Raw genomic sequence first — 12,683 nt, 5'->3', positions numbered from 1 at the left:
ACATTCTCCGCCGTACATCTTACACCTCATCCACAGGGTACAACCTGAATTTCCAGATTAGTGCCCCAAATGTCAGAGGCCCAGGAATGTGACTCCCGGGAGATCAGGGGACACTGGGCCCAAGTAATTCAGTTCCAACATGACCCAATGGGAATACCCATTTGAAGCCCCAAGACTTGTCTACTCTCTGTTGACCCTGAACAAAACCACAGGACTGTAGATGGATCATTCCCGACTAAGGTCCTACTTATGGCCCGAAAATGAGAGGCCAGACAATGGATGTCATCAAGAGTGCCAACCATCTCGCACTGGAAATCTGTGGTAAAGGGCTTCTGTGGCCGCACTTTCTTCTGTGTGGTCCCACATTATCGACCTCTCTCACTACATAGAAATAGACAAGTAGCAATGACTATTGTGTAACTTATATTATTTGGGAACATCTCTGTTTGTGTGCAAACCCACTGAGATACGTTCTGAGATATTCTATGTTATAATTGTTCCTGGTAATGATTTATTGGACATCAGCACTTGTTGATTTGCTGTATCCATAATGTATCTGATCTTTTATATGTCCTCAATAATCTTTATTTGGTAAAAAAAAACAGAATATTTACCTCCTAGGCGGGCGCAGACCCTCTGACCTCCTCTCCCAGCAGTCATGTCGCTGATCTTTCAGAATGGAAGTCCACTCTGATGGAGCAATGACTCAGGACGGAGGGTGGAAGAGCTGCTCAAGCCCGGGAGGCAAGTGTTCGTTTTTTTTGTCACGTAAGAAAGTATTTGTTTCAATCATGTCACTCTTTATTTCAGGTCTGCCCCTTGATGCTGGGTCATCATGGAGTCGTCTTTACCCCCAGAGTGGGACGATAATGAACGGATGTCCTTCTTGTTTTCTACCTTCAAGCAATCTCGTGACGTGGACACTGCAGATTGGGACAGTAAAATGGCTTTCTGGTCGTCCCTAATAGTAAAACACGCGAAGGCTCGAGGGTTCCTCAGCATCACATTGCGACAGCTGCAGATAGATTTTACACGAAAGGGCAGCATTCCCTTAGGTCTGGGAAACGTCGTCCAGGAAATGCTGAGGTGAGGACTGGGTGATGATGCTTCATCTGGGAGAAGGTACGTTTCTGTGCTGGTCACATTCATCAGAGGAGAAAAAAAAATGCTCATCATCCAAGGACACTTTGGTTTTCATCCCTCACTAACTTTAATTTTCTCAGACTTAGGAGTACTTCTGTTAATTTAGTTATATCAGGTGGTGAACTTTGATTTCTTCCTTGCTGAATGATCCCTGGCACAGGAAGTTCATTGGCGAACAAGGATGAAAAGTGCTTAATTAATATCTCAACCTTGTTTGTCCTATATAATTATCTTGCTGTGCTCGTCTTTTAAGGAGCCGATGTCATCAGATTTTTTTTTTTTAACTTTTTGGCATTAATGTATTTATTACATTTTTTGGGGATTTGTTTTAGTGTCGTTGGCAATTTGTGTCTCTGTAGATAACTTTGCAGTTGATTTTTTTTTTTTTTTTTTTTTTTTACATTTCCTTTTGAGATCTTTACACTCCTGGATGCCATTTCTCTGACTTCTCGGCCTTCAAAGTTTTAAATGCCGTTTGTTTTTGTCTTATTATACATTATGCTGTCTTATTTATTCCGAACGATTTCTTATCAATTCTGGACATTTTATATCCAGAGGGTATTAACGTTCTACTGTATTCCAGTAGAATATCTTTGAACACCATCCATTTACACTCGGTGTTTCCAGAACATGATCCCGGTGTATAAGACTAAATTCTTCCCTTTAATTGATTGAAGTTTCGATTGAAGTTTGAAGTTTAGATTGAAGTTGAAGAAGAATTTCTCTTCTTTTTTTTTTTTTGTTTCTTTTTGGACAGGCAAGGTTCCCTGCAGAGAGAGTCTGATTTTGTGGCCGGTATCACCAGTGGCTGGGTCTCCTGGGGCATGAGGCAGCTGGTCCTCAATCCTCTACGCTGGACACTTAGCTCGGTTCTAGGTGGACAGGTTAATCTGGACGAGCCATTCGTGGTTCCTGAAGTAATAAAGGTCGGTGATCTATAACAAAGGGAAATTATAGACACACATGGGTCTGTATAGGAACTGTATGGAGAAACCGCTTCAAGAAAATTTATAGATGATCTTATTTCCTTGATAAGACTGCAAGCAAATCTCGTGTAGTCTGATCTGTTTTCTTCCTAAAATACTCTAAGGTACAAATGTGGGAATGGCTGCCAGATTGGACTAGTCTGACTTGCGGTGGATTCCGCGTCCGGTGGCACGTTTGCCCGACTCATACGCATATCCCAGCTTCACTTGTTACTTGCTACGGGCTTCCGTTTAACTGAAGAAGGTCCTGTTGGACCGAAACGTTTTCTGTGTGCTACAATAAATTCTTATTCAATGCATTTAAGTTGAGTGCTAGGTTATATTTACTGCACTTATGGTTTGGTCTGATGGTTATGGAGGACATATGTAAAAGTCTGCATAAACGCCATGAACACTACATGGTTTTCTATGATCTCCATGGTAACAGACTACAAACAAACTGTGTAGTCTGACACTGTAGTTAAATACTTTCTTCTGTCCTCTAGTTCTGCTCAAAATGCAATTGGTAAGGAAATAGGGCCTGACTGCAAGATCAGATCTATGATCATGGAGACACATAGGTCTGCGTAAGAGCTGAAGACACAAAATGTCACGGTACTGCAGGGGCGTTGAGCTGCACTACCGGTCTGGATATTTTCACAATTCAAAGTCTTCCCCTCTACATTTAGAAGTGCACAGTTTCTCTAGCTTCTTGGGGTCCCAGCAGTCAGACCCTCAGCTATTGGGATGTTATTCCCTTTCGAATGGATAGGGGGTAACTTCCAAACTTCAGAATACCAATTTAAACTATATCTACAACTTCCAGCGCCATGCAGGACAGGCTTATACTGGGAGCAGTATTTGTGGAACAGATCGGTGATCACTGATTTTCCACTATAGAAGTTTCTTTTCATGTCAAGCTGAAATCCTCTGTGCAGAGTGTTGATGGTGCGGCTGTGATATTACAATGCATTGTTTCCCCCCCAGGTCCAGGCGGATCTGGTGTTACAGAAGTATCAGTCGTCCGCTCTGAGCAGCGTCCCCTTGTTGTGTGAGGATGATGTCCATGGCCTCTGCAGAGACCTGATTCCAGGCCGGTCCACATTTCAGCTGGTTCTGCTGCAGTTGCTGAAAGACAAGAAGATCTGCCTTCTACAAAGAGACGGCGAGAGGGTAGGTGGTCACACAGAGCGGATGTGTTTCTGTTCGTAATTAAGCTGTACTAAAATATATACACTCATTGGCCACTTTATTAGGTACACCTGTCCAACTTCTTGTTAACACTTAATTTCTAATCAGCCAATCACATGGTGGCAACTCAGTGCATTTAGGCATGTAGACATGGTCAAGACAATCTCCTGCAATTCAAACCGAGCATCAGTATGGGGAAGAAAGGTGATTTGAGTGCCTTTGAACGTGGCATGGTTGTTGGTGCCAGAAGGGCTGGTCTGAGTATTTCAGAAACTGCTGATCTACTGGGATTTTCACGGACAACCATCTCTAGGGTTTACAGAGAATGGTCCGAAAAAGAAAAAAAATCCAGTGAGCGGCAGTTCTGTGGGCGGAAATGCCTTGTTGATGCCAGAGGTCAGAGGAGAATGGGCAGACTGGTTCGAGCTGATAGAAAGGCAACAGTGACTCAAATCGCCACCCGTTACAACCAAGGTAGGCCTAAGAGCATCTCTGAACGCACAGTGCGTCGAACTTTGAGGCAGATGGGCTACAGCAGCAGAAGACCACACCGGGTACCACTCCTTTCAGCTAAGAACAGGAAACTGAGGCTACAATTTGCACAAGCTCATCGAAATTGGACAGTAGAAGATTGGAAAAACGTTGCTTGGTCTGATGAGTCTCGATTTCTGCTGCGACATTCGGATGGTAGGGTCAGAATTTGGCGTAAACAACATGAAAGCATGGATCCATCCTGCCTTGTATGGAGCATCTTTGGGATGTGCAGCCGACAAATCTGCGGCAACTGTGTGATGCCATCATGTCAATATGGACCAAAATCTCTGAGGAATGCTTCCAGCACCTTGTTGAATCTATGCCACGAAGAATTGAGGCAGTTCTGAAGGCAAAAGGGGGTCCAACCCGTTACTAGCATGGTGTACCTAATAAAGTGGCCGGTGAGTGTATATATAATATTTACTTCCATGATTTTAATACAGGTTACCATGGGATCCATTGAGTGGTAATCTAGGAAAATTATTTGTCTTGATATCTTTGTTACATACTTGTTATGGCGCTGCCTGCAGTTCTTGTGATTTCCTTTCAGGAGGTCCACTCCATGTGCCTAGCTCTGGTGGTCACACGTGCACTGTACAAATACAAATTGGCGCATTAAAAGCGGCTTTTTCACATTGGCATTAGACACATTATGTCCCACCGGCAGTACCGGGTTCAGTTGAGCAGCTAATAAGCAACATGTCCAGATGGTGCTGGTGCAGCAGTGCGACCCAGAACTGGGCAACAGGTGTAGTAGTGTTGCATTTTACCAAGGAGTTTGATAGAACCAAAAGGGAGGAACTGATGTAGTTGAGCTGAATTGCAAAGACGGTTCAACAAAGGCAAAGATGAGCCAGCAATATAGCTGAGCTGGGTTTGCAACAGAGTCCCCAGATTCAATTCTGGCACATATATATGGCAGAGTATGTAGCACAGCTGGATTTGCAGCAGAGTCCACCATTGCAGAGCTTGTAAAAAGCGCTACTATCGTATGGACTGCACCTACATGTGAACTCTCTGATCGGTGCAATCATTTGGTGTGAGCATAGCGTTCAGTCCTTGTGTCTCCTATGGTTAGGACCACTGGCCCCCTTAAAAGCTAGGGGTACCTGATATGTCCATATCTTGTCATTTGATTACCCATTTAGAGAGTCTGTCCAATAATGTTAATTTTTACAAACAGATTAAAATGCTATAAAATAATAAAAGGATAAATCCCCTTCTTTTCATTCCCTGCTGCTCCATTCTGACACTTCCTGACTCCACTGCCAATCTCTGGAGCCAATTACTGTCTGGTCAGGGAAATACTTAGTGGGAGCTGACAACAAAAGGAAAAAAACAAATTAAAAGAGCCCAAATGTGAATAAAAATACGGCAATTTAATTAATTACAAAATAACACAGGTGTACGTGGAATCAAAATACCAGAAAAAACGAGGACGCTACACACGGAAGACACAACTACAATAGCAAGGTCACAAAAAATGTTATATATATATATATATATATATATATATATATATATATATATATATATATATATATATATATATATATATATATATATATATATATCATGGCAGAAAATTAATTCAGTTGATATATAAAGTGCCAGTTGAAAAGGTGCATATGTGCATGTTCATTATTAGAGGCAACGTAGAAAAATATTTGCAATTTATATGCAGTGTGATAGACAGTAGCAGCATTACCCTTTAAAAATAGTATCTATAGAATAGAAAAAGTGCCTGTTTAAATGATATTAGTACAAATGCCAGGGCAGACAGAATATACTAACTCAAGTGAGGATAATCATAGTCAAAGGATTTGTACTGCTGCTGTACATATTAACATAGTACCTGCTGAAACATGGAAACTGCCACCCAAGCTGTGCTGTGGATGCGTCCACCCCGACGTGCGTTTTGGCATCTGCCTTCGTCAGGGGTAGTGGGAGCTTTAATAATGTTTTTGTGATTACATTCTTCCCCTTTTAAACACAATTAACAGCATCCTGATCCCGATAAGGGGTCAGACTGGGCCACAAGTACTAACGTATCAGACACTGTAATGGGTCCTAGAGATTCTGGAAGAAGGGTCCAGTCACTTGCTGCCAGGACCTGCTGATCATTGATGACATGTATAGGAAACACAACATAGTTAAATGCAGATGTTCTGTATAGATGGAGGATGGACCTGAGGAACCCTGATGCTTATCTCCCCCTACATTGTCTTCCCACAATTCATTCATTCTATGCGGAGACACCCCCCCCCCCCCCCCCCCCCATATCCCACAGTCTAAATGGCTTCTGTGTGTGATTGTGAACGTATTTCCTGCCGCTCATCCTGTCGCTCTTTCTCCCTTGCAGCTCGTCAAGTTTATCCAGGGAGGAAACAGTCGTGTCACCCCCATAGGAGACTCCGACCTGGGAATCTATGAATTACAGAAAAGTGAAAAACTGCTATCGGAGAGGCTGCAAAGTGCATGTGACGAATCCACAAAGTGAGTAGCACAAATCTGCTCCATATACGACGGACGGGTGCCGGCCGTGCTACGCAGCCATCACCCGCCTGCCTCACTGCAGCTGTCGGGGCTTGTTGCAAAGGTTTATCTTGTAAGATGCTGCATCAATTCTAAATCGCGTAATCTAAGTGATTACAGACATGGAGAGAGAGCCTCTCCTGTCATCCATGACCGCATTCATCTCCCCCAAAGCCAAAAGTGATGTCATGGCACGTGAGGGCTGCTAAACTCTCTAAGGCTACGTTCACATTTGCGTTGTTGGGCGTTGCACGCAACGCAAAACGCATGCAAAAACGCATTGTTTTGTGACGCATGCGTCCATTTTTGGCTTGATTTTGGACACACAAAAAATGCAACATGCAGCGTCCTGTGCGCCCTGACGCTTGCGCCAAAAATGACGCATGCGTCACAAAACGCAAGACAACGCATGTCCATGCGCCCATGTTAAATATAGGGGCGCATGATGCATGCGCCGCTATGCATCGCCGAACCTGCGCCCGACGCAACGCTAATGTGAACGTAGCCTAATGTCTGCAATGTTGATAACTCCTTCAGAAAATGGCGCACAAACTAAATTTTCTTTTTTTTATTTAAAACTTTTATTTTTTAAGTAATAAAGACAGTATAAACTTGGGTTGTAATCCCACTGGTCTGCAAAATACATTTAGGAGGCAACTTTTTACTGCATATTGAGCTTGATAAAATCAAGACCAAAAAAAGTGTCAGAATTGCAGTTTTTATTTCCACATAACATTGATTTTTATTTTTCTCCTACGTATCATTGGGGGACACAGGACGAATGGGTGTTATGCTGCTGCCACCAGGAGGACACTAAGTTAAACACACACAAAAGATTAACTCCTCCCCTGCAGTATACACCCACGGGCTGGAGAATCCGGAGCCAGTTCTTACTTAGTGTCTCAGGAGGCACTTGGGTCCTCAGGACCCCACCAATTTTTAATTTAACGGAGAGAAGGGGGCGACAGGCAAATTTTCAGCTCTGATCTCCCCCGCACCAACAACGGGCAAGTACATGGAGCGTTCCTCCTGTATCCTTTCCCGCGACGATGGATGCCAGCCCTGGCTCACTTTTCAGTGTGGCGACGGTTCCTTAGCGTTCCGATCTCCCTCCCTCCCTCTCAGGCGACCACGGGGACTAATCATCCACCTAAGTTTCCTGGAGCCAGGGCACAGCCGGACAGAATGACATGGCGTCCGTGCAGCCGCCCACTGCATCACCACTGAATATAGCGGACGACGCATGGCGGCAGAAGCTCTCCACCCTCTCCCTACCAAGGTGAAGGTGGATGGAGCATTGGTTCCATCGCACAGGGTAAGTGCGGGGGCCGACGAGCTGACAGGGGGGGGCCCCTTACTCTCTTACTAATGCGGCTCTGCAGCCGCGGGGCAGCGTTATAATTCTGAGGGGGCACGGCGGTCTTTCCGGCGCTCCGTTGGCGCGGTGGCACCTCGGCCCGGTCCGGACTCCAGCGCCCGCCTACATGCACGCCTACGTCCGCCCAAGACACGCCCCCTCCCTGGGCGCTTCTCGCTCCCGAGAAGCGCCCTTCTCACATCTCGGCGGCCATCTTGGACCAGGAAGTGCGCTGGCGGCTTTGCAGCAACGCAGTGCACAGGACATCAGGATCTCCCTGCCAGGCCACCGCAGAACCTTGGTGAGACGCACTCAGTAGGATTGTCTCCCCCCCTGCCAGTACGCTCACTTAATCACAAATATGTCACAGTCTAAGCAAAGACGGACTGGAAAGACCCACTCCGTTATTTTTGCTGTGTGCACCTCCTGCAAGGTATCTCTGCCCCGAGGTCACACTGACCCGCTGTGCACCGCCTGCGAAATGTCGGCGGCTCAGGTTACTCCGGCCTCTGACCCGGAATGTAGCGAGCCTAGTACCCCCGCATGGGCGTCCTCCCTCGCTCGATCTGTGGCATCCTTGGAAAGGACGATACAGTCTCTCCGTGAGCCGTCCCTTAGCCAGGGCACTTCCACGGACGATATAACGCGGTCTAAGAACCCCTCTCGGCCCAGAGGTCGTACCGTTTCCAGAAGCCCTCACTCATCCAAAAAGAGGTCCAGAGTAATATCTCCGGTCCGGGATCAGCCTTCCGGCTCAGAGAGCGAAGTCTCTCGTCACTCATCCCCGACTCATAGCAGGGAATCCCTCCTGGACGACGCGTCCAACGCGTCCTGTTCCCCAGAGTATCATCACGATCAAGAGACTTTAGATTCTCTCATAGACTCTGTAAGTCAGACACTACAGTTAGAGGAGGAAACCCCGTCCAAGGCGGTTCATCCCGTATCATTCGGGCGAACCACAAAGGCTCATAAATTTTTTCCTACGCACCCTCAATTCAAGGACATAGTCGATCACCATAGAGTCCGTCCGGATAAACGTTTCTCAGGACAGAAGGCTATGCAATTGAAGTATCCGTTTGCTCAGGACCTAGCTAGGGACTGGTCTCAGTCACCCTCCGTGGACCCGCCAGTGTCGCGGCTAGCCACCAAGGCGGTTCTATCCTCCTCTGAGGGTGCGTCCATCAAGCATCCCACTGATAGACAAATTGAACAGATGGCTCGCTCGGCCTTTGAAGCCTCCTCGGCTTCTCTTTCCCTCTTTTGCCGTCACGTGGGTTGCAAAAGCTATGTCCCATTGGGCCGAGTCTTTATCCTCTACAGCACTACGTGCCGACTTACCCCCAGAAATTTCACACCTGGCCACTCAGATCGCTAGAGCGGGGGACTTCGTAGTTTCCGCATCCTTAGACACGGCTAACTGTGCCTCACAGGCAGCGGCCAATGCTGTCACGATCCGCAGATCCCTTTGGCTCAGGGACTGGAAAGCGGACTCGGGATCCAAAAAATCCCTCACGTCTCTTCCATACCAGGGCGAACGCCTATTTGGGGACAAACTAGACAAAATAATTGCAGACTCCACAGGAGGAAAGAGCAAATTCCTTCCCCAGCAACGAACTTTTCGTCCCTTTCGCAACCAACAGGGCCGAGGCCGATATTTCCGTTTCGGCTCCAATTGGTCCAATCCCTCCTCCGCGCCACCCGGCGTCGGGAGAGGTCAGCGCAAGGACAGAGCCTCCCAGCCGTCTTACAAACCTTCTCCCACTTGGAGAGGCAGACCCAGACAACAGGGATTCCGAGGGTCCAGACCTAACAGGTCTCCACCTCAATGACTCTTGGCAAACGCCGAAGGACACCGACAGAGTAGGCGGCCGCCTACTCTTCTTTCGGGACGCGTGGCTCTCGGTAGTTCCCGACCGATGGGTCCGCGACCTAGTGTCCTCCGGTTACAAGATAGAGTTTGTCTCTCTTCCCCCATCTCGTTTCTTCCAGTCCCCTCCTCCCAGAGCAAGGGTCTGTCAGTACTTCCAGGCCATAAGGTCGCTATGGGAAGACGGGGTCATCATCCCGGTACCTCAGAACGAGAGGTACCAAGGTTTCTATTCCAATCTTTTCATCGTACCAAAAAAGGACGGTTCAGTACGTCCAATATTAGACCTCAAGCTTCTCAACAAGTACGTCCGCGTACATCGATTCCGTATGGAGTCCCTCCGCTCGGTAATTGCCTCTCTGGAAGAGGGCGAGTTCCTTGCATCTCTGGATGTTCAGGACGCTTACCTGCACATTCCCATCCTACCGTCTCATCAGCGTTTCCTCCGCTTCGCGGTCCAGGGGCACCATTTCCAGTTTGTCGCCCTACCCTTCGGGCTGGCCACCGCTCCTCGGGTATTCACCAAGGTCATGGCAGCTGCCGTGGCCATTCTCCATGCTCGAGGCATAGTGGTGTTGCCCTACTTGGACGACATTCTCATAAAAGGCTCCTCCTTTCGATCCTGCTCAGAAGCAGTAGACGTCACCATAAATACCTTTTTGCGCCTGGGTTGGAAAATCAACTTCAAGAAATCTTCCCCAGTCCCGGCTCAAACCATATCCTACCTGGGGATGATCCTAGACTCTTCTCAGGGTCTAGTACTCCTACCTCCGGAAAAGGTATCCACGCTACAGAGAGAAGTCCGAAAGCTTACCCAACCTCGCCCTCACTCCCTACGCTTCTCCATGAGGGTACTCGGCAGGATGGTGGCGGCAATGGAGGCAGTGCCTTTTGCTGTATTTCACCTCCGTCCCCTACAGCACGCCCTTCTAGCAGTATGGGACAGGAATCCTGCCTCGCTCGACCGCCGTCTCCTGCTCTCTCGCCCAATCAGGCAGTCCCTCAGGTGGTGGACCAAGAGGTCCTCCCTGACTCGGGGGAAGTCTTTCCTTCCGGTGCACTGGCTGGTTGTCACAACGGACGCCAGTCTCTTCGGCTGGGGTGCTGTGTTCCAGCGCCACTCGACTCAGGGTCGCTGGTCCCCGCAGGAATCCCAGCTGCCCATCAACATCCTAGAGATTCGGGCAATCAGACTGGCACTCCGCCATTTTCATCCGTTTCTTTCCGGCCGAGCGGTCAGAGTCCAGTCCGACAACGCCACTGCGGTAGCCTACATCAACCGCCAAGGGGGCACTCGCAGCAAAGCGGCCATGGTCGAGGTAACGCTCATTCTCCGCTGGGCCGAGACCAACCACTCCATACTCTCAGCAGTTTACATCCCAGGCGTGGAAAACTGGGAAGCGGACTTTCTCAGTCGCCACAGCCTCGATCCCGGAGAGTGGTCTCTTCATCCCGCAATCTTTCACCAGATATGCTCTCGATGGGGGACTCCGGACGTGGATCTAATGGCATCTCGCCTCAATTGCCAGGTTCCCGTCTTCATGGCCAGGTCTCACGACCCCTCAGCCTTCGGAGCCGATGCTCTCGTCCTCTCATGGCAGGGTTTCAGACTCCCATACATCTTTCCCCCAATTCCCCTTCTGGCAAAGGTAATCAGGAAGGTCAGGGCAGAACGGATTTCAGTAATTCTCATCGCTCCGGACTGGCCGCGCAGGACATGGTACGCCGAGATGGTGCAACTGGTCTCAGACGTACCTTGGAGGCTGCCGAGCCGCGCAGACCTCCTGTCTCAAGGGCCCATTTACCACCCGAACTCAGAGGCCCTGTGTTTAACGGCGTGGCCGTTGAGTCCTGGGTACTGAGGCAGAAGGGTCTGCCCCAGACGGTTATATCTACCATGCTCCGCGCACGCAAGTCTTCTTCCATGCGCATCTACCACCGCGCCTGGAAGGTATACTTCGCCTGGTGCAGGGATCGGGGACGTTTCCCCCTCCAATTTTCTATTCCTCACATTTTGGAATTCCTCCAATCAGGCGTAGACTTGGGCCTTGCCCTCAGTTCTCTTAAGGGCCAAATTTCTGCTCTCTCGGTTCTTTTCCAGAGAAGGATTGCAAACAGACTGCAAGTCAAGACTTTCATCCAGGGAGTTTCTCATATGGTTCCGCCTTACAGAATGCCCTTGGAACCATGGGACCTGAATCTGGTCCTCTGTGCTCTTCAAGAGCCCCCTTTTGAGCCCTTGCATGAGGTGTCCTTGCTGCTCTTGTCGTGGAAAGTTGCCTTCCTCGTGGCTGTCACGTCTATTAGACGTGTCTCTGAGCTGGCAGCTCTGTCTTGCCAACCTCCTTTCCTCGTGTTCCACCAGGACAAGGTAGTTCTACGGACATGTCCGTCTTTTCTTCCGAAGGTCGTTTCCTCCTTCCATCTTAATGAGGAGATTGTCCTTCCCTCACTGTGCCCTGCTCCTTCTCACCGCACGGAAAGGGCTCTCCACACTCTGGACTTAGTGAGGGGTCTCAGACGTTATGTCTCCAGAACTGCGTCTCTCCGTAGGTCAGACGCCTTGTTCGTTCTTCCGGAAGGGCCACGGAAGGGACTTCCCGCTTCCAAGGCCTCCATTGCCAAGTGGATTCGTTCCGCCATCCAAGAGTCCTACCGTGTCAAGGGTCACACCGCACCTCCGGGGATCAAGGCTCATTCTACCCGGTCAGTCGGCGCGTCCTGGGCCATCCGGCACCAGGCATCGGCAGCGCAGGTCTGCAAGGCTGCTACATGGTCCAGCCTGCATACATTCACGAAGCACTACCATGTGCACTCTCAGGCCTCGGCAGACGCGTCCGTCGGTAGGCGAATCCTACAAGCGGCAGTGTCTCATCTGTAGCTCGTAGGCACGCACAGCATTTATAACTTCTTGTTCCCACCCAGGGACTGCTTTGGGACGTCCCATTCGTCCTGTGTCCCCCAATGATACGTAGGAGAAAAGGAGATTTTTGTGTACTCACCGTAAAATCTTTTTCTCCGAGTCAATCATTGGGGGACACAGCACCCTCCCTGTTAGCCTAGTTTGGCTCGGTTATTCTTTTCAGTCGGT

The 12,683-nt window shown here is 48.7% G+C and overlaps 1 protein-coding gene across 3 annotated transcripts in view; it reads left to right on the top strand.

Annotated features, from left to right (window-relative positions):
• Positions 1 to 12,683, top strand: part of CHMP7 (charged multivesicular body protein 7) — a 70,925-nt gene that overhangs the window by 5,836 nt on the left and 52,406 nt on the right. For all 3 annotated transcript variants that reach the window (XM_077262183.1, XM_077262184.1, XM_077262185.1), the window contains exons 2-5: positions 811 to 1,086; positions 1,901 to 2,069; positions 3,096 to 3,281; positions 6,196 to 6,329. In XM_077262183.1, coding sequence (XP_077118298.1) covers positions 836 to 1,086; positions 1,901 to 2,069; positions 3,096 to 3,281; positions 6,196 to 6,329 — 740 coding nt within the window. In that variant the 5' untranslated portion in view covers positions 811 to 835. The remainder of the gene's footprint in view (positions 1 to 810; positions 1,087 to 1,900; positions 2,070 to 3,095; positions 3,282 to 6,195; positions 6,330 to 12,683) is intronic.

Source organism: Ranitomeya variabilis, chromosome 5, assembly GCF_051348905.1.
Source record: "Ranitomeya variabilis isolate aRanVar5 chromosome 5, aRanVar5.hap1, whole genome shotgun sequence".
Taxonomy (NCBI): Eukaryota; Metazoa; Chordata; class Amphibia; order Anura; family Dendrobatidae; genus Ranitomeya; species Ranitomeya variabilis.
Note: the sequence above shows the minus strand (reverse complement) of the source record. Positions and strands in the feature narration are given on the sequence as shown.